This window comes from Melospiza melodia, chromosome 8, assembly GCF_035770615.1.
Source record: "Melospiza melodia melodia isolate bMelMel2 chromosome 8, bMelMel2.pri, whole genome shotgun sequence".
Classification (NCBI taxonomy): Eukaryota; Metazoa; Chordata; class Aves; order Passeriformes; family Passerellidae; genus Melospiza; species Melospiza melodia.
In genome coordinates, this window is record NC_086201.1 from 6,618,243 (window position 1) to 6,641,287 (window position 23,045).

The window sequence follows — 23,045 nt, forward strand, 5'->3', positions numbered from 1 at the left end:
CCTGTTTCAATCAGTGGTCTATAAAACAAACCACCTTTCCATTCCTATAGCAGGACTAAGCTAGGGAGAGCATTAGCACTTCAACATTTTAACTATTCAGCCTTACTTTTGGGAAGCATTTGGTAAGGAATAGAACATTAACCCATACTGTTGCCAAACACTAGTGTTTATTGTGACAGTGACAGTGACACACCAAGTAGTACCCACATAAATACATTATTTCTGCACCTACACCCATATTGTTCAAATTGTTTCTGATGAATAAGTTCCCAGTGCTGTAGGTGGCAGCTGATACATAAAGTCCCCACACAGACCTTTTTCATCCTGTCACAACATTGACAAAGCACAAGTGCACCTGCAGTGCTGAGCTGAGTGTGGTGGGCTGCATTTTCCACCAGGGGATAAAAGAAAATGTTGCCTTTTATTGGGCATCAACATTGTTTAAATTCTGTTTTAATATTCTTTCAGATTCTGTTTGGCTGCCATAACAAAGACGGAAATGTAGTGAGTACGTAATTTTCTCATCTCTTTCCTTCCTGGGAATCAAGTCCTAATAACATGGCATTGAATATAATTCAGAAATTTTTATAGCTGCAAAAGATGAAATCTCTCCTTTATTACGAAAGCAGGGGTTTCAGAATTGTTTAAAAACAGCCTTAATCCTCAGGCAATACCTCTGCATACTCCTTTCCAGTACCCTTGCTTTTGCTTTGGAAACAACAGGAGACTGTCAGATAATTGTCAGTTTTATTTTTCATCTGCACAATTGTACATGCCAACAGAAATACAGGGATATTATTTCAGAAGTTTAGTTGCTTTAGTACTTCATAATTATTCAAATTGCTTTCTGCTAAGACCCAAAAATTCCAGAGCATTTCCAGCCTTGAGTTTATCCTGTAAAAACAAAACACATACATATGTTTGTGCTTAGCTCATATTTAACTCAAATGCTTTTACTTTTGCTTTAAAGGGAACTGCTGCAAAGAGACTGAAGGGTCTCCTCCAGTCTTTGCAGAAATCAGTGTACTACACTGATTTTTCAATGTTTTATCTCATGTCACATACAGAGACTTAAAAAGGAGGGAACATGCCTCAAATGTAAAAATCATACCTTCAGTTTATAGTCAAAATCATCCATTGAATCAATCAATTTTCCAGGTTCCAGTTCCCCAAGTGGAAAAGGGTAATCTGTCCCCAAAATAACCTTGTCCTGGTAATAAAAAAGAATGTTACATTTTGTAGTAAAATTAAACAATAGAGTTTAAATAATGTGGATATTAATATGTACAACAGTATAGTAACATTAATATTATATTTTAAACTCATAAGTTTAATATTTTTCAGATTTTTAATTTCTTTTTAATTAACATTAAACAATAGAACACATGCTTTCTGGAATGTATAATGAAGTACAAGAAATTAGATGAATATATTGGACTGATTAATTATGAAAGTGAATATGAAGATCATAATTTCCACTAGGATAAGAACAAAGCTTGAAAACAATGACTCAAGAGTTTTTTGGATGAGTTTTATTTGGAAAAAATTGCAGGATATTTATTACTAATTCTTGTGGTATCTAACTGAAGTTATGGTATTTTAATTCTCATGAGAAGAAAGTTGAAAATACAAATCCCAGGCTTGAGGCATGAGTGTCTATTTCTTGGGTGAATAAAACACAATTAGAACTTGTTATAATGTTTGACTCTTTTACTCAGAGTTCAATACTGAAATAGGGTGAAGAAAACATCATTCAGTTATTTTCTGGAATGGTTTGTTTTGCTTTTGGTCAATCGCTTTAAAATTTTTTTTTAATCTCCACTAGATGTCACCCAAAAGTCTCAGATAGAGCCTACACAAACCTTTGCCCAAATCTCAACAGAAGAGAAACATTCTATTGTTCTCTCGTATGTTCTGTCCTGTGTTTTAATTTATTATAGAAGAATTAACATAAGACTAACATAGGAGAATTTATACCCTCTGTCTAATAAATGCAGTTCTGGGCATAGACTAAACAAAATAATTTGGATGTGTGTACTTTGAAGCACCTAAATATATTCTTTTATTTATAACATTCAATACCAAGATGCTTTATTCACAAAAGAAAAACAAATGCCACGTATTTTATGATTAAAAAAAAACAACTAAAAACCATACCAAGTTTATGAGAGAAAGTGGGTTTTTAAGTAAAAGAGAAGGAAACATAGAATTTGTCCATCTGTTTACTAGGGAAGGTCATGTAAGACAGGAAGGTTTGTATATTCTTATTTACATCTCCTACATACTAAACCAGAAATAAATCCCACATCCTCACTGCAATAATATATGTTTTTCTTTTCCTCTCTGTGCAGATCTATTTTTCCCTCTGTTTGAAAGTATTTCACACATAATCATGGGATCTATTCATTAGTAGTAAAATTCAGAGCTGTAAATCAGTAAGAAAAATTTAGAAGCAGCATTCTTGCTGTGCTCCCAGCGATCTTGGGCTGTTCATTTGTGCTGTTTGAGCTTCAATTTTGTACTTCATTTGTATAAAAGTCGGGTTGCAATACCTGTCTTTAGCAGCCAGCTTCAGAGGAGTGCTGGGAAGCCTCTGCAGATGAACAAGGCTCCTAGCATAAGGGAAGTACTGTTATATTATCCCAAACCATATTAACAAAGTCAATTTTCCCTAGAAGACTTGGAGGTCGTTTCCTTAATTAGCACATCTCTCCTATTAGAGAGGTACATGGGGCTAATGATTAACCTCACTGGACCTTGCTACTCAGCACAACTTTTCTCACAGTAATAAGGACCTTAATCTGAAAATGAATCTCAGAAAGCTTTAAGCATGACTTCATCCTCTTACATAAGGAAAAATTGTTTTTGCCTTGAATTTTGCCTTCTTTCCTACGGCCATGATGCACCTGAAAAAAAGTCCAAAATGCTGTAGTCAGTTCAGCACCAACTTCTGGCCAGAGAATGCTTTGCCCTTGGATGATGGCTCTGGAGAAATCACCATGGGGAAGTTTTTGCAGGGATGCACTGAATCATTTAATCCCATGTCAACCCAGTTCTTCACTTTTTATAGCCAGCAACATTGGGGATTTTGTGTTTATTTGGATTCACCTCACACTACCTCGCCACGGGGGGAGCGAAGGACTGCAGCAATTCTGCACTCTCACAAAATTCTTTCTCAGGAGTGTGTGTTTCTGCTTCCATCCCCAATTAACCTGCACCCCAAACTAAGAAGGGATGCCACTAAATGGACACGACTGATCCCAGCTGTCAGTGGATTTTAACTGTGATCAGCTCAGGGCCAGCACGCCAGGCGCTGGTGCCAGGCAGTGGCTGCTCCCCAGGGACACAAAGCCATGTCCAAGCATATCTTCCCTCACACTGAGCCCTTCCTGCACAGCTCTGAGCTCTTCTCTGGAGACCTGGCCTATTTCAAACCTGCAGCTCACAAAGTTACAGTGTCAGCCTCAAGACTCCATCACATTGTTTTTAGCCCAGCATTTATTAATCTTATATGTGTTACTCTGCCAACACATGTCTGCGCTGAAAGCGCTGAGATATTTGGTGTTTCTTTAAGCATTTGACTCATGGAAGGGTGTTATGTGAGAATGTCAACTTTCCTTAGAAAAAGAGGGAGCTTTTTAATCTTCGTGGTTATAAAGTAAAGTTTGAAATCGTGATGTGAATGTTTTTGTTTTCAAGGACAAGATGCCTTAGGCAATTGAAAAGAGAAAGTTCTCCTGAGTGTAAAAAACATGTTTTTGGTATCTGACTCATGACTTTTCAGCACTGGGATTGCACCTGATGTCACATTGTTTGAACTGAAAGTACTCAGAGGAGAATTAAAGAATACACCAATATCCTGTGTACTACGGTAGCCAAATTTATTGTGTTAAGACTATGAATTTTAATACTCTGTTGACAAAATAAGACACCAGAGAGGCTAATGCTGAGTGCCTTTTAGATTATCAATTTACAATCCATAATCTCTCTCTCCTCAAAATTCCAGTTGCAAAGGCTAATCACAATTAAGGACCAGAGTCTATGAGTAGCTTCTTAGAATGGAAAGTAGAGACATTAAAGTGTGGTGCAAAGACAGCAGCTTTCCCACAGCAGCAATAGTTTAGAGCAGCCTTGAGATGCAAAACTTCTGACTTTGAAGCAGAAGTGCCCCAAGACTTGTGTGCTACAGTTCAGACAGTAAAAAACTTCAATTCTTCAGCAATGGATTCAGCACTGTGTTGTGCTTTCCCTCCTGCTTTGCTCCTGACATCTACAATTCAGTTTAACAGATTCAGATCACAAAAAGAATCTGTGGTCTCAGCCAGCCTGAGTCACTCAGCTCCTAATTTACCAAGGTCTTTCTGACAATGGCAAAACCTGTCTCCCAATGTTTTAAAATGGGTAAAAGAAAATGAGTGATCTTTTCTCCTTGCAATGGCAATTTAAAATTCAAGAGCTAGACTCATCCTTGTGTACTAGAACTGCATGTACAAAGAAATTATAGTTAGAATGAACATGGTCTGGATTTGGGGAGATTTCTCAAAAACGGAGGTAACAGAGGCAAGTGCTGAGCTGTTACTCCATAAGCCTTTGGGTGTCTCGTAGAATGGGTGAACACATCACACACAGTAAAATTGTAAAATCTATTGTTAAAAAACACCTTAAAGCCCCTTGCTTTAAGCTACAGTTGATTCAAAAGATAATGCATATCAAAAACTACTGGGCTGTGGACTATGATTTGTTTGCTATTTAGAGGTTGGCAACAGAAATTAAAAGAAATCAGTATTGGGTGGGAGCCCTAGTATTTTATTTGTAAACCATCTGGTGCCTAAAATTAATCCCTGGCACAGAGATGGCAAATGACACCTGACTTAATACCCACTGATGTTATCAGAACTTTCCACTACTAACAGCTTATTCCAGATCTTTTCTGAGTAAATTGACCTGGGTTTTATCTTACTTGTTTCTAATCAAAGTAGGCTCCATGGCAGGCTTTTTGCACATTTTATGGGGCTCCTTCCATAAATCTATTTTTGGTTCAGGGTGGTTCAACCAAAAAAATGTTGTCTCCACTCCTTAGAGCTGCAGTGTTACTGTATTGTACAAACATATACATGTCACAAAAGTTTCCCTACTATTGTTTCAAGCTGTAGTTGTGCTGCCACATGGTTGATTTTCCATAAATCTTCAAATGCAAAGTTTTCCAAAAAGGCACAAGTCCTGCAGGGGAGCTGCAGGCAGAACTTCAGACCCAAAGCTACGGACTTCAGGTGCAGCATGAACTGAAAACCCACAGATTTTAGAGTGTGATACCTGAGCTCAGAGTGCCACAGTGAAGAAAGCAATAGAAGAAGGATTTCTATTCTCAGGATTTCTTCTCCTGGGAAGCTGGGAAGTTTCAGCTTCTCCATGTTTTGCTGCTCTGGAATATGGTCTGGAGATTGTTTATCCAAACATGTGAATTGTTTTTAATTAATGACCAATCACCATCAGCTGTGTCAGACTCTGAGAAGTCAGTCACAAGCTTTCATTATCATTCTTGTTAAGCTTTCTGATACATCCTTTCTCTTTCTTTAGTATAGTTCTAGTAGAATAGAATAGAATAGAATAGAATAGAATAGAATAGAATAGAATAGAATAGAATAGAATAGAATAGAATAGAATAGAATAGAATAGAATAGAATAGAATAGAATGATAAATCAGCCTTCTGAGAACATGGAGTCAGATTCTTATCTCTCACCTCATCCTGGGGACCTCACAAACACCACAGTTTGCTAAACTACAAAGATTTCTTTACCAACAACTAAAATACTTCTGCAAACCCATAATGTTTAATTGTCTCTCTGAGATACTCACAAAACCTTTCCTTATTACTGATGTTTTTTCTGTCTATAACTTCCAAGTGGAAATACAATTTGATTTCTTCAAGCATGCACTTGAATTTGAAAATTAAGTAATTTGAAAACCAGGCTCCAAATAGAAGCAGTCTTTGCTTGAAGTCCCATCCTGAATAAGCTCAGAGAAGGATGGAACTAAGGTTGACAGTGCATGATTTCCCAGATTAAACCCACCATTTCAATAAATCCATATGGTAAAAGCATTATCAACATGGCAGAAGCCCATCAGTTTATTACACTGGGTGACACTGTCTTCTTTCTTCTTTTCTTCACCTCTTGATATTTCCTGGAAAATTAACTGAGTAATGACTCATCCACTTCTGGAAGCACTAAAACTCACCTCTCCTACTACACTTGTTAGCAGCCTTAGAGCCCCACGGTCATGGACAAGAGAGTCTGTGTAAAATGAGCCGAGGTATTTTCTGGGATCCACCTTGTTATCCATGGCACACAAATCGGGGCGCACGTTGAAGCCATGTGAGATTCGACCCACTGTGTATGGAAAAGCTCCACCTGCAAGAAGGAGTTGTTAATAATTTTAATAAGCTGAGAATATGTAAGAGGGCAAAAAAGCCACCTTATCACCAAAGGTCCATAAGTTTTTCTGTCAGCTCTTTAGGAAGGAAGTGCTTTGCACCAGTGGTTTTTTATTCCTTTACCTTCATTAGCTTCTGTCTCTATTTTTCTCACTTCTTCACTACTGTGATACCCAAATTCCTCCTGCTGCTTCCTCGTCCTTTTCCTTAAACCACCTGCTGCCTGCCCTTCCTTTTTGTTTTCCCTTAACTGTTGTACCAGCTTGAGCCCTGCAGGCTAGAGAGTGCTCATAAAAGCAGCTGATCTGTCAGGCTGTCTTCTTTGGGGTGACAGTGCTCAGCTGGTGGCAGGCTTCACGTGGTGACCCCATTAGCTGAGACACCAGAAAATACAACTGTACCATGCTCAGCCAAGGAGCAGGAGTTTCACATGGCACACTACTCACCTCCGTGTGCAAAGCAGACTTTCAGCTTAGGGAATTTTTCAAAAATTCCTCCCATAATCATGGAGCAAATGGCCATGGTTGTTTCTGTTGGCATGCCTAAGAAGAAAAACATCTTAATGGTATAAGAGCTTTATTGATTATTTGAATCATATTTGATTTTTAAATGTTGTTTTAATTTTCTTCCATTAGCCTTGAGCCAACTGAAAAGGTAATAGTTGCAGGACAGCTACCAAAGGTCATGCATTATTTCCACTGGAGGGACACAGAGTTGAACTCTAATTAACTGAAATGAAGACACAGGCCTGGAGGTGAAGGTGTTCTGAATTTTAAGTCCAGTTTTTACTCCACACCACTAGGACAGATGATAGACAGGTTGGGTATGTCCTGAGATACCCTGTGCAGGCCTGATTTCCATTATCCTTGCTCAGAGACAAGTCTGGAATATGCCAGGGTGTGTTCTCCCCTCTGCTTGTGGGTTTACTTTGTGTGGAAAGTGGAGCAGATATGTTAAATGGATATTCCAACACAGATTTGGGGTTTGGTTACCACACAATGCCAGATCCTACAGTTTAGAACCAACCTGTCTCTCTGCTCCTGGCTGGGCTGGAAGCCTAGTTAGGAAGAGAACAGGAATTCAGGTTCCTACAGCAGTTCTCAGCTTCTGATCACACCCAACGTAATTAGAATATCATGCCATTTTAAATGCCTAACTTCAGCCATGCAGCTTGAAATCAGGAACTGAGTTCCCCATATTTATGGGGGAAACAACAGCTATACATCTGGAAGGGTTATTTTTATTAATGTTTTACCATATGCTCAGATGCAAAGCATTATTAGGCTTCGTAAGAAAATATTCTATTTTCACTTGGTTAAGTAAGTGCAATAATTTTATTTTCTTCTTAAATCTGTGTTTTTGAGTCTAATTTGATTAAGACTAATTGATATTTTTTCAAGATAATGCATGGGTGTTTGGGACAGCAAGATTTTCCAAGCAGAATGTGTATTATATATATGTTGTGTATGCTTTTCAGAACTGGTGGCAGTGCAAAACCAAGCAATAAGAACCCAACACAAAACAAAATGCATGAGGGTAGAATCAGGTCTAAACATTTCTGGGTAGCAGAATAACCATGCTCCTGTTATTCATTGTTACAATTTACCTATCAAATGGGGAAAAAATGGAAACTTGATAATATCCCACACTTACTGAGACCTTTCAAAGTACATGTTGTTTTAGCTACAGCTGATGTAAAGTTAGATTTATTTCCTGTATGATCGACCTGTTTCTAAGAAATAACCCAACAAATTATAGAAAAAATAAAGTTTGGTTTTGCTTACTCCTTCATTTACTCCTGTTATTTTTGAGGAGCTAATTTCTGAGATGATTCACTTCTTCCTTGTTATCTGCTCTTTGTATTTAGGGCAAAAGAGAATACTATATTCTGTTGCTAGTCTGAATAATTTGAATTCTAAGTATTTAAAAGAAAAGCTAAACAAGCTTAGAAACAAATGACTACCGAGTTTACACAACAGACTTAATCATAATACTAGATTAAAAAAAAAAGAAAGTTTGACAGAAAAATGATGTAATTTTCTCTGTACTTGGCAGCAATCTCCTGGACATAATCCAGTTCATAAATGTAGGTTAAGCAAAGTAAATATACATTTACCTATTAGCCAGGGAAACCAATATTTGGACATCCTCCCATCTATCTGCATGTCCCAGGGATGCACAAAGAGACAGCAATTTAATTTCTCAGCAGCCTGCAGCAAAAAGAAAAAGTCTGAATCTTGAGTAATCATAGCAAAATGCATCTTAGATCTCAGTCATGCTTTCCAATGACCTGCAGTAGTACTAGTAATGAAAATAGGCCCACAAGTAAGGACTATAAGCAATAGTTGGCTGTATTTACTCCTCTGGGCCATATTCTGAAGTCCTCACTCAGTTTCACAGCTCCTCCTGTGGCTACAGGACTGGAAGCATAGATGATAACATCTTTTAGTGAACCAAGTGTTTCACAGAATAATGCAGTACAAAAATGCTTTTCCAGCTGTGTTTTTTCAGCCATCCTGTGGTATAAAATCAATTCAAGCAAACATTCTTTTGGTTTCATTACATGTATGAGAATGAATTCCCATATTGTCTTATAGAGTCAATTGAGAATGGTTTTGCAGAATTGTTCCAGCTGCATTCAGAAATTTTCATTGAGTTGCACTACATTTGTCCCATTTTGTCCTCTACCTAGCTTACAAAAATGTTAAATTATTCCTAATTCTTCCTAAGAGTTCAAAATCTGGCTGTATTCTTATCAACAATCCATCTCTACCCAAGTACAGTAATTCTTCCAAAACTATTGACATCATTGGAAAGGCAAACAGAAGACTAGTGTTGGATGCTGACTCTGACTGTAATTTAACTGTGTGCTTAAATTTAAATACACAGTCATCAGAGTCATTCATATGCTTAACCAGGATCTAACAGCTTCGTTTTGTCAGATGTATTTCTGGACATGCTCTTGTTGCTAAGGAGATTGTCACACATTTGAAAAATTTGGGTTTATTTACCCATACATGCATAAATAAAAGCTGCAACTTTTGGATTGTGGAGCATAATTGCCATCTACATTTGTAAACTAAAAATAGCAATTCAATGACTGGCCTGGTAGTTTGGCAAAGTTCATTATCCAATACGGCTTAATTTCATAATCTGTATTATCCAGAGATGTTTCTAAAAATGAAAGGGGTAACTTCCTACATGTGTGAAACATAAGCTGAAGGATGTACAGTATAAGAGAGAGATCCCAGAAGAAGAGAGGGATCTCAGTAGCAGAGACATGGAGTTACTGGAGAAAGCTCCAAATTATGGAGGGACTGAGCATCTCTCCTGTGAGGAAATGCTGAGAGAACTGGGGCTGTTTGTCCCCTAGAATAAAAGCTTCAGTGGAGATCAGGAAATTTCAGATTGCCCAGGGGGATTGTGGAGTTTTCATCCTTGGAGATATTTGCAATCCACCTGGGCATGGTCCTGGGATCTGGCTGTGGGTGGCCCTGCTTGGGCAGGGGGTTGGTCCAGGTGGCCCCAGAGGCCTCTCCCAACCTCAGCCATGCTGTGATCCCATGAATGTGGGCATCTCCAAGGGCAGATGTTGGTATCTGACTGTACATGGCCATAAAAACAAGCAGTGTAGGTGCTGCACCAACAGAGTTTCTGAATAAATTGAGCATCCTACAAAATAACCTCTGTGAATCAATTCCAGACTGACAGCTCTAATAACTTGAGAAACAGATTCAGAATGGACATTGATTAAACCCCTAATTTAGAAAAATGACCACCTCATCTGGATCTCAGGCTATTCAAGAAGTGCTATCTGTTAATTCATTTGATACTCAATATATTCAGTTTGGGAATTTTGGTCCTGTTTACATAGTTCTGTGTGGTACTTTGGTGCTATCTCTGATAATCTCAGGGGGGTTTATCAGTTATTTCAATAGGATTGGATACAGTAACTTGAACTCAAATGCAAACAGTGCTTTATTTGATATTGCACTTATCCTCACAAATCAAGAAGGCAGATCTACAGTGAGAACATATAATAAAACAAAATTTGTTATTCATTATTATAAAATATGTTTCAGAGTGCTTTGTATCATTGCCATTATATCCTATAAAGAATTATGATTTACAACTAAAGCTGAGTCTCTCTGATCACTAAGCAGATTAGAAGGCTCAAATGATGACTCAGTGTGCTCCCAGACATTTTTAGACAGATTTCCATATCACAGAATTCCCCCAAAGAAGGAAAGCAACAGCTACTCACAGCATAAACATCGTGGAGCTCTGGGGCATTCAGGTCCCACTCATTGACATGAGATCCAATCTGCACTCCAGGAAAGCCCAGTTCATTCACACAGCGCTGCATTTCCCTCACAGCCAGCTCTGGAGCTTGCAGGGGTAGCGTGCCCAGCCCAACAAACCTCTTGGGGTGCTTCTTTACTGTGGCAGCTAAGTCATTGTTTAACAGCTGGGCAAGGTCTAAAGTATCCTGAGGTTTGGCCTGGTAAGGTGTGAAGCAGAGCAGTGCATTTAAATATGGTTCTCAAATGTTATCACCTTTGGAAGTTATTGGATAAATGTCATTGCAGACAACTGGTAGGGTTTGAACCCAAATTTGCTTTACAGTTCTGAATAGCTGGAAAATAGAGCTAAATTCTGCTTTGCTTTAAAACCTCTGGGTACAGTTCTTTTTCTCTTGAATATTTCATCAACTGCTGTTGCCTGTACTGCTCAGGATGAGTGCAATAAAGCCCAGGTTGCTGATGCACATAAGTACCTGGTCTTTTGTGTAAAGCAGTCCCCTGGTTTTGTTTATCCCCATCCAAAATCCTCAGTATATAATTTTTATACATAGCAATGAATATTTACTCTCCTATTACTGGAGCTGAAGAAATAAAAATAAGAAATGTGAGATGTTGGAGCATGTGAATTCTACAGAGAAAGCTTGAGCAAACTTCTCTAACATTTAGAAGGAGATAACATCCATAATTCTAACAAGGAAGTGCAATATCCATGCAATCAATCTCTAGGTTTTTTTTCTCCCAATACATATTTAATGGAAAATATTCCCTTAGACACCAGAATAAAGTTTTGAAGAGATGTTACTAACTAGAAATTATGAAAATCAATGGTATTTCTTATATGTGGGCTTAGCACAATAGTTCTAAATGCACAAATCTGTTTACATATAAGCATCCTGACCTGTGCACATTGCTAAATACTCACATCCAGAATGTATTTAGAACAGCATTTTGCTGTGATTTATCTCCTCATCCTGTCTTTATTTCTTTGAAGCATTCAAGATCAGCACGTGGGGAACATAGGAACTTAAATTTGCTCCTGAATTTTAGGATTCAAAGCATTCTAGGTTAATGAGTCCCATGCCACATTTAAAAGAAAGTGGGACAAGGCCACAAATGCATCCTTTATGTCTTTTTTTTTTTCCCTTTAGAAAGTACTGATTGATGCCTAACTTTCTGGAATGTGTGCATATGTGTCTGTCTGCTATCCATGGATTCATTTTGGATATTTTTTCTCTCCATTTCCAGCTGCCCCCATAAGGAATTCAGTTGTTTTATCTTTTCTCCCTGGTTATGCTCTGGTGTGGAGCTCTGCCACGACATCCTGCAGACATCTTCTCACACCTGCACTCCTTTTTTGCCTTTTCTTTTTCACAGCAGAACAGTTCTAGTGATTACTTCAATTTGTAGGAAGATGCTTTTGTATTTTAAAAACGTTGCTACATATGAATTATGAAATATCTTAGTTGGAACTTACCCAGTAGCTGAACATTACAGGGACTGTGGACAGGACTTGGACGGTGACTCCTGAGTAAGAAAAAGCAAATATTAATACTTCATTTTTGGTTTTGATAAAATATTATAAATAAGAAAGTACTTTGGTTTGAGAGGCAGAATGTAATGGCATTAATGATAAGACTGTTTTAACAGTGACATAGAGAAATTATTATTTTTTTTAAATTAAGGATCATGGCAATAAAACTCATAGTGTATGAATTTATTAGGATTTGGATATTTTTTCTAAGTAGAAAGAATAAACACTACTATATTCATACTAGCTAATTTGGGAAATTAGGGTTTTTGATTTTAGAAGGATTTAGTATGTACATGTACAAACAATTAAAGTAGCAATTTAGTATTACTCTCACATGAATGAAACTGACATTAACCCAACAGAATACATTAACTCAAGTTTACTTTGGGGTGAATTTGTCATATATATTAAATAAATAAATGTATTAGCCCAAAAATAAATAACATTGTGTCAACAATTGTTGTTAAACAATGTTTTCCTAAGTGTTCCCAAAGCTATATTGTGTTAAGTTTCATTCATCTTGTGTCTGGACTGCTGAGGTTGTAAATATAAAAAATCTGCTTGTTTTTAGAAACAACTTTGATGTTAAAAATAAAAAGAATTAAGTCCATGTTGTTTTGTATCTGCTCAAACACAAATCTCTATTATAATATTTTGTATGACAGGTTACAGAGGGAAAACAACAAACCTGGAAGACAAACAAAATAAACAATAAAGAGTAATTAGGAATTCACAAAATAGTTACATGCAAAACTGTTTTGTTTTGGTGTTTTTATAGGTTTGTTTATAGTATTTTTGCACATATCTTGTCATGCTTTAGAAAATTTAACTTGGTTGTTAGTAGTAAAACTACTAGAACAAAAGATGGCAGAAAAAACCTCCAGCAGAATGAACTCTAGGAGAACTCTAAATGACTTGCCAAAATATTTGAATGATTAAAATGATTTATCCTCCTCCTCAGAAGTTTAAGTAGGACACAAGAGGAGAAGCTGACTCAGATTGCTACAAGATCTGGTTAATATTATGTACAGCAGCAATGGTTTAGGGGTAAGGATTAGGTCTGCAAAATTCCATAAATACTGAATTATCCAAGTTAGATCATCCACCAATATGGGCACTTGTTTAGTCTGTTGAGAACATTCTCCATGTTTTCAAAAATAACCATTGTATCTGCTTTCAATCCATTTTTACACTTCTGAGCAAATTTAACATAAACCTTAAAGGTACATTTCCAAGCTGACTGTTCCTAGACATTAGCTTTAGGAAGAAGAATCAGCACAGAAAAACCTCTGCATTTTTACCCCCCTCAGAGGGTTTTACAAAGGAGAAAATAACAAGAAAAGGCAGTTAAGATGAACTGATATATTTTCTCAGACAAAATTGGGATGATTTGTGTCACAGAACTGTGATGGTAATTACTTTTACAGCTTGTTTTATTGAGTTACATGGATAGCTTGCTTTATTGAGTGGATCAAGATAGAAGTATGTACATCAATTAGACCTGGGACATATGATTGGGAGAACTAATTGAGTCTCTTTGCTCCACTGGAGACCATTTCTTATTACTGGCAAGATTTCTTGGGCATTGCACAAACAAAGCCTTTTAACCAAGTTATCTCTCTGAATTAAAAATAACTTTCAATGCCTGATTCTAGTTTCGTTCAGCTGGGAGAATTCTTGCATCTTTGTCCCAGAATTATGCCATGTTTGGAGGTTAAATTTTGGGTATAATCTATCTCAGCCTGTGTAAGAGAAAGCAGTCTTTGAACTAAGTAGCTAGAGCTTTCCAAACCAAAAAGGAATAAATGTGGTCCATAGTCTTTATCATTAGCTGAGCAGTAAGGATGAAAGAATGAAAAACACAAAGGCTTTTTTTCCCTCCCACATCATTAATTGGCTGATGCCTGTATGTCTGGAGTGCTGTAATAAAAAGGGACATTTTTAGGGCACAAGTCACCAGATGGTGCTGTAACATACAGGTTTACATTTTTTTTTTTAATCAAGTGAGCACTGTTTAGTTCATGAAGAAACATTGTGATGCTGCTTTCATGATACATTTTTTTTTTCTGGAGAACTGCTGCAAAAACTTGAAAAAAATATCCTCCTGTGTTTTCCCTTTGTCTACAACAAACATATGGGGCAGAGCTGCTTTGTAGAAATTTGCCATTAGTGCTGAGGGAAATATCTGAAAGAGAAAGATGCCCAAAGGCTATTTATGATCCACTGTGTAGTTGAGTGATTTGGTAATCCCCAAAATCCCTGAGCTAACTCAGAGAAACATTACAGCCCAGTCAGGCCATGATTCTATGATTCTGTGACAAGGCAGCATATTTCAGTCTGCAAAGGCTTTCTGGCATTCCCATTAAATGTCTAATGGTTGGAGTTTCAAATACTGCTTTTCCAGGCTGCAAATGAAGTAGATGAAAATTGTCTAAATTGTGTTTACATTTTTTGTGCTCACTACCTGGTGGGTTCCCAAGCTAGCCTATGTGATGTGTTGCACTAAACCTCCCTAAGAAGAATAACCCAGACTATCTCCTAACACAGAATAATTTAGGTTGGAAAAGACCTCTAAGATCATTGATTCCAGCCATGAATCCAGTTCTGCCAAGCCCACCCCTGAACTGTGTCCCCATGTGCACCACATCTGCACATCCTTTAAATCCCGCCAGGGATGGGGACGACACCAGGGCTGTTCCAGGCTTGACAACATTTCTAGTGAAGAAAGTTTTGCTAATATCAAATCTAAACCTCCCCTGGTGTAATTTCAGGCAGTTTCTTCTTGTTTATTATTTGTCATCTTGGAGAAGAGACCAACTCCCCACTGGCTACAACCTCTTTAATGTGCTTGTTGAGGGTGATAAGGCCTGAGAGGAGGAAGCAATAATCATAAAGATGCTATTTGTACAATAACCACTCTTTTAGGCAATCCAGGTGTGTGTTCCTTATGAAAAGTTGAAGATATTCAAGTGGTATCCACTGGGAAACTGATGTAGGAACTATTCAGGCCTCAATCTAAGAAAAAAATAATCTTTAGTAACATAGTATTTCTCTTACAAGAGTAATTTGGAATTACAGTGTTAATAAGAACTAGCAAAAATAATTGATCTGCCTAGAAATTCCTTCCCTCATCCTCAGTTTCCCATGTTACCAATGTTATTTAGTGGCTTGCATGGAAGATGATGGAAAATAAATTTGCAAATTTGGCATCTGGTTAAATTTCTACATGAGGAAAACCCTTTTCTGACAAAGTAATTGTACCAGTTCTCTAGGCTCAGAGTCCTACAGGAAAACCACAAAATGAGGTTGAAACGTGGATAAACAGAAAAAAGGTATTAGAAAAGGAAACAAACATACAAGAAATCTTGTGTGTAAAAGGAATATTTTTAATATATGGAACAAAAATGAAAGGGCTTCCTTCTCCTTTGTGAATCATATTTTAACTGGAATGTATGGTGCCATTTCAAGTCCAGGGTCAGTCATCCTTACTTTTGTCAAGTTAGTGTCTTAAATCCCTCCAAAATTAATAAATTCTAGTGGGGAATAAATTGCTGCTGAGAATGAGGAAAGTTATGGGCACAGGTTCCTTCTAAATATAAAGAATATCAGTTTCCAATTACTATCAGCAAATTAAAACCAAGGAATTAGTATGCTAAACCTTTTTTTGATATTGTTGTTGAGCACTTTCAAATGGATTGACAGAGAAGTTGTTATTCTAAGTGAAGTTGTTATTCTAAGTGAAGTTGTTATGCTAAGTGAAGTTGTTATTCTAAGTGCAGTTGTTATTCTAAGTTGTTATTCTAAATGAAGCACAATGATTTGAGTTCCTTTGTGGAACTGTACCTGACTGGTCCATCTCTTTAATCCGTGCCTCTGGATCCCAGCAGTTCTCTTGGATAACTCTAAAAACCTTTCCATCCTTCATCATCTTTGCCTGTCCCTGTGAAATGACATTTTCATATATTATAAATGTGACAAAGTAGTATCTGCTAATTTATAGTCTCTTGATATATTGTGCTCCTTACAGAAATACAGTGGCAAAATTTTTATCTTTTATTTCTATTCAGTAGGTATTTTTAAACAGAAACTATTTAAAAAATAGATATGAATAAAACAGTCATTGGTAGTTCTGATTTAATTCTTCAGAATTATATTAAAAAATCCCTTTCCTTCTGCAATGTACATCACTGTATATTTATTTGGAAGACATACCAGGTACCTTAATCCAAGTTTATCCTCAAACCAAATTTTGACCTCAAAACAATGCTCTAATTAAATCTGTGCTAAATTTTCCCTTTGGGTATGTGTGTGTTCAATAGCATCACTATGGTTCCAGTAACTACAGAAATAATTGTGTAACACAGTTAATTTCAGTCCAGTGATTTCTTATCACCAGTGATACTCAGACAAAAGGAGACCTATTGTGTTGTCTTCAGATTACATTTTCTCCTTTGTAAGAAAAAAAAAAATTGAAGAATTTGGGGGAAAAAAAAAGTCCCAAACAAAACTTATACACAGTATAAAACCATGACTTGAATAAGCGTAAAACTTTCTCATATGTCACCAATTTCCAGACCTAGGAAGTTCAAAATGTTATCAGAGTCACGAAATGTGTTCCTTTATCACCCTGGAAACTTTTGAAATGTCATATTTGGTTGATTTGTGAATTGTTCAAAGAGAGGTGGTGTCACCACATTAAGGAAATTGTCTGTTACAATTAGGGTGCCCACCAGCTGCTACAGACACAACAGGATTTCTGCTGGCACAAATGGATGAGATACAATTCACCAGCAGCTGCAAGCCTGAGTATTTCCTGGTTGTTTTAATCTACTGCAGGGGTAAATGGAAGGTCAGAGGAATTCCTGGTGCTGTGCATGTGGGCTGGGTCAGTGCCGAGGCCCTGGGCAGAGAACACACTCCATCTGCAGGTGAAAGCTGAAATCCACACAAGAAAACCCAGCAGCCATTCCTTCACCTTCCCAGTAAACAGGAGCTGAGGGCAAGGCAGGCTTTGGGCCCTTCAAAAAAGGGATTTCTCTCTCTCTCCAAAGGCCACTTTATTTTTCCTCACAAAATTGGTCTTATTTAGGAACCTGTCAATTTTTCTACAGAAAAGAACCTGTTAAATCAGAATATTTACTACCAGTGTGCCCAGCCAGGGGGTGTTCTGTCCCCCTCTTCTGAGAACTCAAACTGTTCTTAACCTTGAATTTGTTACTACCTTCATACATCATTCACAAATATACTGTCCTAATGAATATTTTAAAGCCATCCTCAACAAATCTAAGTGTGCTGCCTTGGCAACCTGTCAAGTTACTTGTTAGCTGTATCATGGGTTGTGAAAATTATGTGAAATATTCCAACTGCAGGGTCCTGATCCCCTGGTGAAATACTTCAGGTTCTTGTAAAACTGGTTTTCCAACCTGATGGAGAGGTTTACTGTAGCCATACACTCAAATGCATTAAGAAAAGTTTAGTGTATTGATACAGGTTGTCCAATTAAAAAAAAAATAATTGGGGTGCGAGAAAAAGGCACAGTAGAACCGAGCACTTCGTCACATATGAATAGATCACCTGGACTTTACTGTTCTATTCTATACTTCTCTATTCCATCCCATCCTAAAAATTGCCAAATATTTGTTTTGCTTAATGTATGTGGAAATTAAGAAAGAGACATTTAAAAATTAAGTCCTGCAGGCTGATTTGGTTCAGCACATTACATTTAAAATTCTCCCCTCACTAAACTACTCAGTCACATCCCAAAATGCACTTTTAAAATATGCCTGTAATTATTTTCTTCCAGTTTGACCCTGGTGTTTCTTCAGAGAATGATATGGGAGGCCTTTGGGTGTTTTTAAAACTTAGGAGTTAACATCCTCAGCTCCACATGTCTGAACAGGATTTTGTTTTGCCATGCACGTTTTGTCATGCAGCATTTCCAGACAGAAGTAGGCCGGATGGAATTCTCGGAGGGGTGTGTAAGGCCATTACTGACTCGCCACAAAGTTCCCCTGCAAACTATTTTTAGCACAGAATTTTAGCATCAAACCTGTAACAAAATCACCAGAAATGTGTCCAGTCCCTGTCTCCTTCCTGCAGCTGCCATGTATCCCAAAAGCTGTGTCATCCATGCTTTGGTTTACCAGGTGGCTTGTTCTTGTTTATTAAAACATCAGTTCCTTTTGGGTTTGCTTGTCATACAGATGACTGCATCTAACTCAACCCAAATCTGTATGTAATCTGCTTTAGCCTGACCTTTCTTGTTGGAAAGACTTTCTCAGAGCTATCCATTCCAAGTGTTAAAGTGACATGATGAAGAAGAATGGATGCTGGTTCACACAAGAGGGTGTGAGTTTCATCCTTTAGGCAAAAGGTTCTGCTGAGGTCTATTAGGACTTGGCCTGATACTACTTCATAGGAAATAGACCTCTAGAGAAATCTGTATCAAAGACACAGCCAATCTTATTGCCATTTTGCTTCTCTAATATATCTCCTGTGAGTTTCTATTCCTGATGATGACACAAGATCAGCTCTGAGCACCAAAGAGCCCAAACCTTGCAGTGATGATCCAGCTGTACCCATCCACCGTATCCATATCTCTGTGGAGGAAAGGAGAGAAAGCCAGGGCTAGTTAGCTCTCTGCAGTAATAGTAATAATAATAATAATAATAATAATAATAATAATAATAATTGCAGTTCTTACTAAAATACCTCATTCTCATTCAGGAGAAACCCTTACATGTGTTGAGCTCTGAGCCAGAGTAGCCTCACTGACATCAGAAGTGTATAGCTGGACTGGACTAATGGTGTTTGTACAGCTGGAATTTTAGTTTCCAGTTCAACAACATTTTTAAACAACTGCTTTAGAAATGCCTAAACTTGCTTACTACATTGAGGTTCTAACTGAAATAATTTTGACACCGAAAATGTTAAAGTGTGAAAATGGAGCCAACAACTTTCCAATCTGTGATCAGTTAATCATTAGCACAAAGATGCATTGATTCCACTTTTCAGCTTCCATGACTCAGCAGCAGGAGTGAAGGTCAGCCTCTTGTCTATTAATATTTAAACAGGGAAGAGAAGCTAAAAAGGAGAAGCTTAGATGCTCATTGATTCTTCCAGAGAGATTCAGAATTGTTCATGCAAAAAAGGCAAAACCTACAAAACATGAGATACTGATTTCCTTTTACTTCCATAAATTATCAATTAGAAAGGAATGAACTTTTGAAATCTCTGGGTGAAAACAATGCTCAAAGTTCCCATTTCTCCAAAAAAAGAGAAACATTTAAAATGAAACTAAGTAAGAGCAGGTATTTGTTTTGCAGAAGTGTAAACGATTTGGACACAGTCCTGAATTTCCTGTGATACCAAATCATCACTTAGTGCCACTGTGAGCTCTCCTGATGTGGGTGTGAAGAGCCAAACCTCCTGACCCCAGCCAGAGATGCAGTCACTGAGGCTGTGTGCTCTGATTAACTATGCAACTATGTAAATTTTATTTTAAATTTATACATCTAGAGGTTTACACACATGAAAAATACTGAAATTTTGGGAAAGTTCAATGAGTGATAACAAACAAGAACTTAAACTAGATCCATGCTAATTGCAGTTGTAAGCTGAGCAGAAAACAAGCACCTGAAATGGGTACTGAAGGAGCCCATAGGCAATAGAGAAATTCACTGATTTTGAACTTATTTTATTTTCTTCCTTCCCCTCAGGTATTAGTTCTAGGCATTGACATTCCATATCTGTTCTTTCTGTGATTTTCTATCCCTGTGATATTTTCCTAGGCTGTTAAATCAGTACCTTGACAATAGAATTTTCCAGTTTGAAGGTCCAGTATTTACAAAGCTGGAAAGAAGAAGTTTAGCACTAAATAAATGTGTGCATGTTAAGATGCCTCATTGGTTTTCCTTGCATGATCTGTGTTAATGGCTTGAATTTCCAGAGGACTCCAGGGAATTCTGAGAGTTGTTTTCTACTCGGAGCCCATTAATAAACCATTGAATCACTCAGAACAGAGGGAAAAAAACCTAGCAGGTGGAAATTAAATTTTAAAAATTTGGTATTTGCCTCTTTATCTCTGTTTAAAGAAATGCAATGCTGGCCCACAGTGTCTAACATTAGTGAATTTAGTCTTGATGTACATCTGTGAACATCAAGGAATTCTTGGGGTCATTTTAAGTCAGTGAACTTATTGCCCTTTTAAAATACCTACAGACAAAAATATTCCATTTTAAAAAAAAAAACCATATAAAATCAGAATGAATTCTATAGGTGTTTTTATGAAGTTATTTCACAAAAGACAACAAAATCTGAAATGTGCAAAAGCAACCTGTCTTTCTAGTATGAATATTTAACCTCCTATCCATTTAAAACAGATATAATTATTATAAAAGTATCTGTAGCCTCACCTACATTTTCCAGTGTACGTGTTTTTCATCAGGAGCTGTTATTATTACAAATAGGGTGTTCAAATAGATATTTATAAAAACCTTCCTAGCCAAACAAGGAAACAAACATTCCTTTCCAGGAGGTTTTGTGCATAATGATGTTATTTTTCACAACTGATGAAGAAATAATCCTATGTATGTTTTCAATGCCAGGTTTTCTCATGACTTTTTTTTTCTAATATGCTGTTTACATTTCCCAGCTGCTCTCTCCCTAATATTGACTGAAACTGGACTGCTTACAATCACAGCAATGCAGAGCTAATAGATATGAAATCCTTTCAGATTGATTACATTAAACCTAAATGACATTTTTCATTCTAAAATGCATTCAGGATCATGAAAAAACATTGTGGACAAGAATAAATTTATGACACTGAATAATAACAACAACAATAACAACAACAACAACAATAAGTTAACAGAAATTCACTTATAGCTTCAGTGCTCTGACAACTGAGATTTGCTGTTTTAAATACAACAGGCTACTGCTTTCCAGTAACTGAAAAAAGAACAGATATTAGTAAAATTATCATGATCAATTAGCTGTACTTAGAGTGACCCCACTCCCACTGAAGTTAATGATTTCATGCCTGTGGGTATAATGATGTGAATAAATTTGTCTTAGTTAACATTAATTTTGTCTAATATTTGATTATGTTTTTTATTTAAAACAAAAGTGAACACCATTTAGGACTGGAACAGAACAGCTCTATTTTATCAAGAAAGTGGAATTTATACCTTATTATCCAAAAATTTTGTGTCTCAAAAAACTCAAGGAAAACTTTAAGAATTGCTTCAGAATAAATAAGAAATGGGGAACAGACCCCAGTTTTACATGCTCTTCTGACTGGAGTCTTTTCAAAGTAGTGAAATACAAATATTTTAGAGTTGGAAAAATATCCCAAATTAGACAAAAACATAGAGATATTTACCCCCAGAACCCTTCATTCATTTATTCTTTCAAAAATCACATCGGTAGAAATGGCTGCTGATAACCTAAGGCACTGAATATCTAAACTCTGATTACCTTCTTCAGGTCGGGCCATTCCTTAGGTAGAATGTGGCTATGAATATCAATTTTCATTTTTGACGTGCCAGGGGAGAAATTCTCCTCCAGCGCTGAAGTTTTTTTGTGTGTCAGTGCTGCTACCCCTGCTGCCCCTGGGTCACAGGCTGTCCCCCTTTGGCTGCTGCCCAGATCCACCTGCTGTCCTATCAGGAGAATGGCATACAGTGGCCAACCAGGGAGCCTCGTTCCAGAGGAGTGGCTCTTCAAAAGAACAAAGAGTTTGAGCAGAAAGTCCCCAGGGCAAAGGGAAAGTACTTGAGCAGCTGACCGAGGGCAAAGGGAAAATATTTGTTTATATCGGCACTATGAAGGGATTTATTTTACACAGCATCTACAATGTCAAAAATAAGTCAATAAAATTGAGTTAGTATAAATGTATTAAGCATGCTGACTTGAATTTCCTCCTTTCTCCCTCTTAGGTTGTAAAACTATTTGTAGAGGGCATATAATATACCCTTGGAAGAATCACACATCCTCATCTATTCTCTATTTTTCTTGCATTTTCTTTAAAGTTATGTTAAACCCCCTCCAAAATATTGAATTTTAGCCAAATCTATGCTCTGCATTTTATATTCCCCCTCCTCATCATTGGTTCACTCAGGATATTTACACAAGCTACTGCATAATGGTGCTTACAGCCTCTCAAGATGCCTCAAATATACAGGAATACATAGATGTATCTCAAATATACCAGCTTCTGCATCCTAAGTTAAGCTTAACTGGAGCTATTTCAGATTTCCTGTGAAACTACATCTCATCTTTTGCCCTTTACTCAATTTAGAATTACACTTTGCTTAAGATACCCTTGCTCTTTATTTGCACTGTATTTTTGTCTGTAATTTATTCCCCCTGTAGTTTTATTTCAGTATATGTTACTCACACACCGTCCTCTTGTGAGTGTTTGTTAACCATTCCCTGATTAGTTTTTTTAGTTAAAAAAGCTGATTTTCTTTCCCCAAACCCAAATGCTGTTGTGAATCTTGCAACTTGAAATCAAGCATCTTGAAAAACAAGCAACTTGGCTCATTTTGTTTTATCCTTTTCCTGACCTCTGTATTTTATTTGTGCTTGAAAAAAACCCCAGACTCTTGCATTTCCCTGCTTGCTCACTCATTAAACAAGTCTGCTTTGGATTTGGTTAGATAACTTTCATAGGAGTTATTTTTCATGTCAGCTTCTTGTGACAGGGTTGGTTGGTCGGCTGGTTTGTTGGTTGGTTGGTTGGTTGGTTGTTTGGTTGGTTTGTTGGTTGGT

The 23,045-nt window shown here is 37.2% G+C and overlaps 1 protein-coding gene across 4 annotated transcripts in view; it reads right to left on the reverse strand.

The window, feature by feature from the left end:
- Positions 1-733: 733 nt before the first annotated feature.
- The window catches only part of ACMSD (aminocarboxymuconate semialdehyde decarboxylase), a 36,720-nt gene continuing 14,408 nt past the window's right edge, over positions 734-23,045 (reverse strand). The window contains exons 1-10 of one of the 4 annotated variants that reach the window (XM_063161627.1): positions 21,750-21,923; positions 18,824-18,868; positions 16,113-16,209; positions 12,213-12,262; positions 10,699-10,935; positions 8,551-8,644; positions 6,881-6,976; positions 6,239-6,411; positions 1,112-1,210; positions 734-894 (exon numbers count right to left, since the gene is read on the reverse strand). In XM_063161627.1, coding sequence (XP_063017697.1) covers positions 832-894; positions 1,112-1,210; positions 6,239-6,411; positions 6,881-6,976; positions 8,551-8,644; positions 10,699-10,935; positions 12,213-12,262; positions 16,113-16,209; positions 18,824-18,868; positions 21,750-21,806 — 1,011 coding nt within the window. In that variant the 5' untranslated portion in view covers positions 21,807-21,923 and the 3' untranslated portion in view covers positions 734-831. Of the gene's footprint in view, positions 895-1,111; positions 1,211-6,238; positions 6,412-6,880; positions 6,977-8,550; positions 8,645-10,698; positions 10,936-12,212; positions 12,263-16,112; positions 16,210-18,823; positions 18,869-21,749; positions 21,924-23,045 lie in introns of those variants that run through there. The other 3 variants (XM_063161626.1, XM_063161628.1, XM_063161629.1) reach the window with 3 other exon arrangements.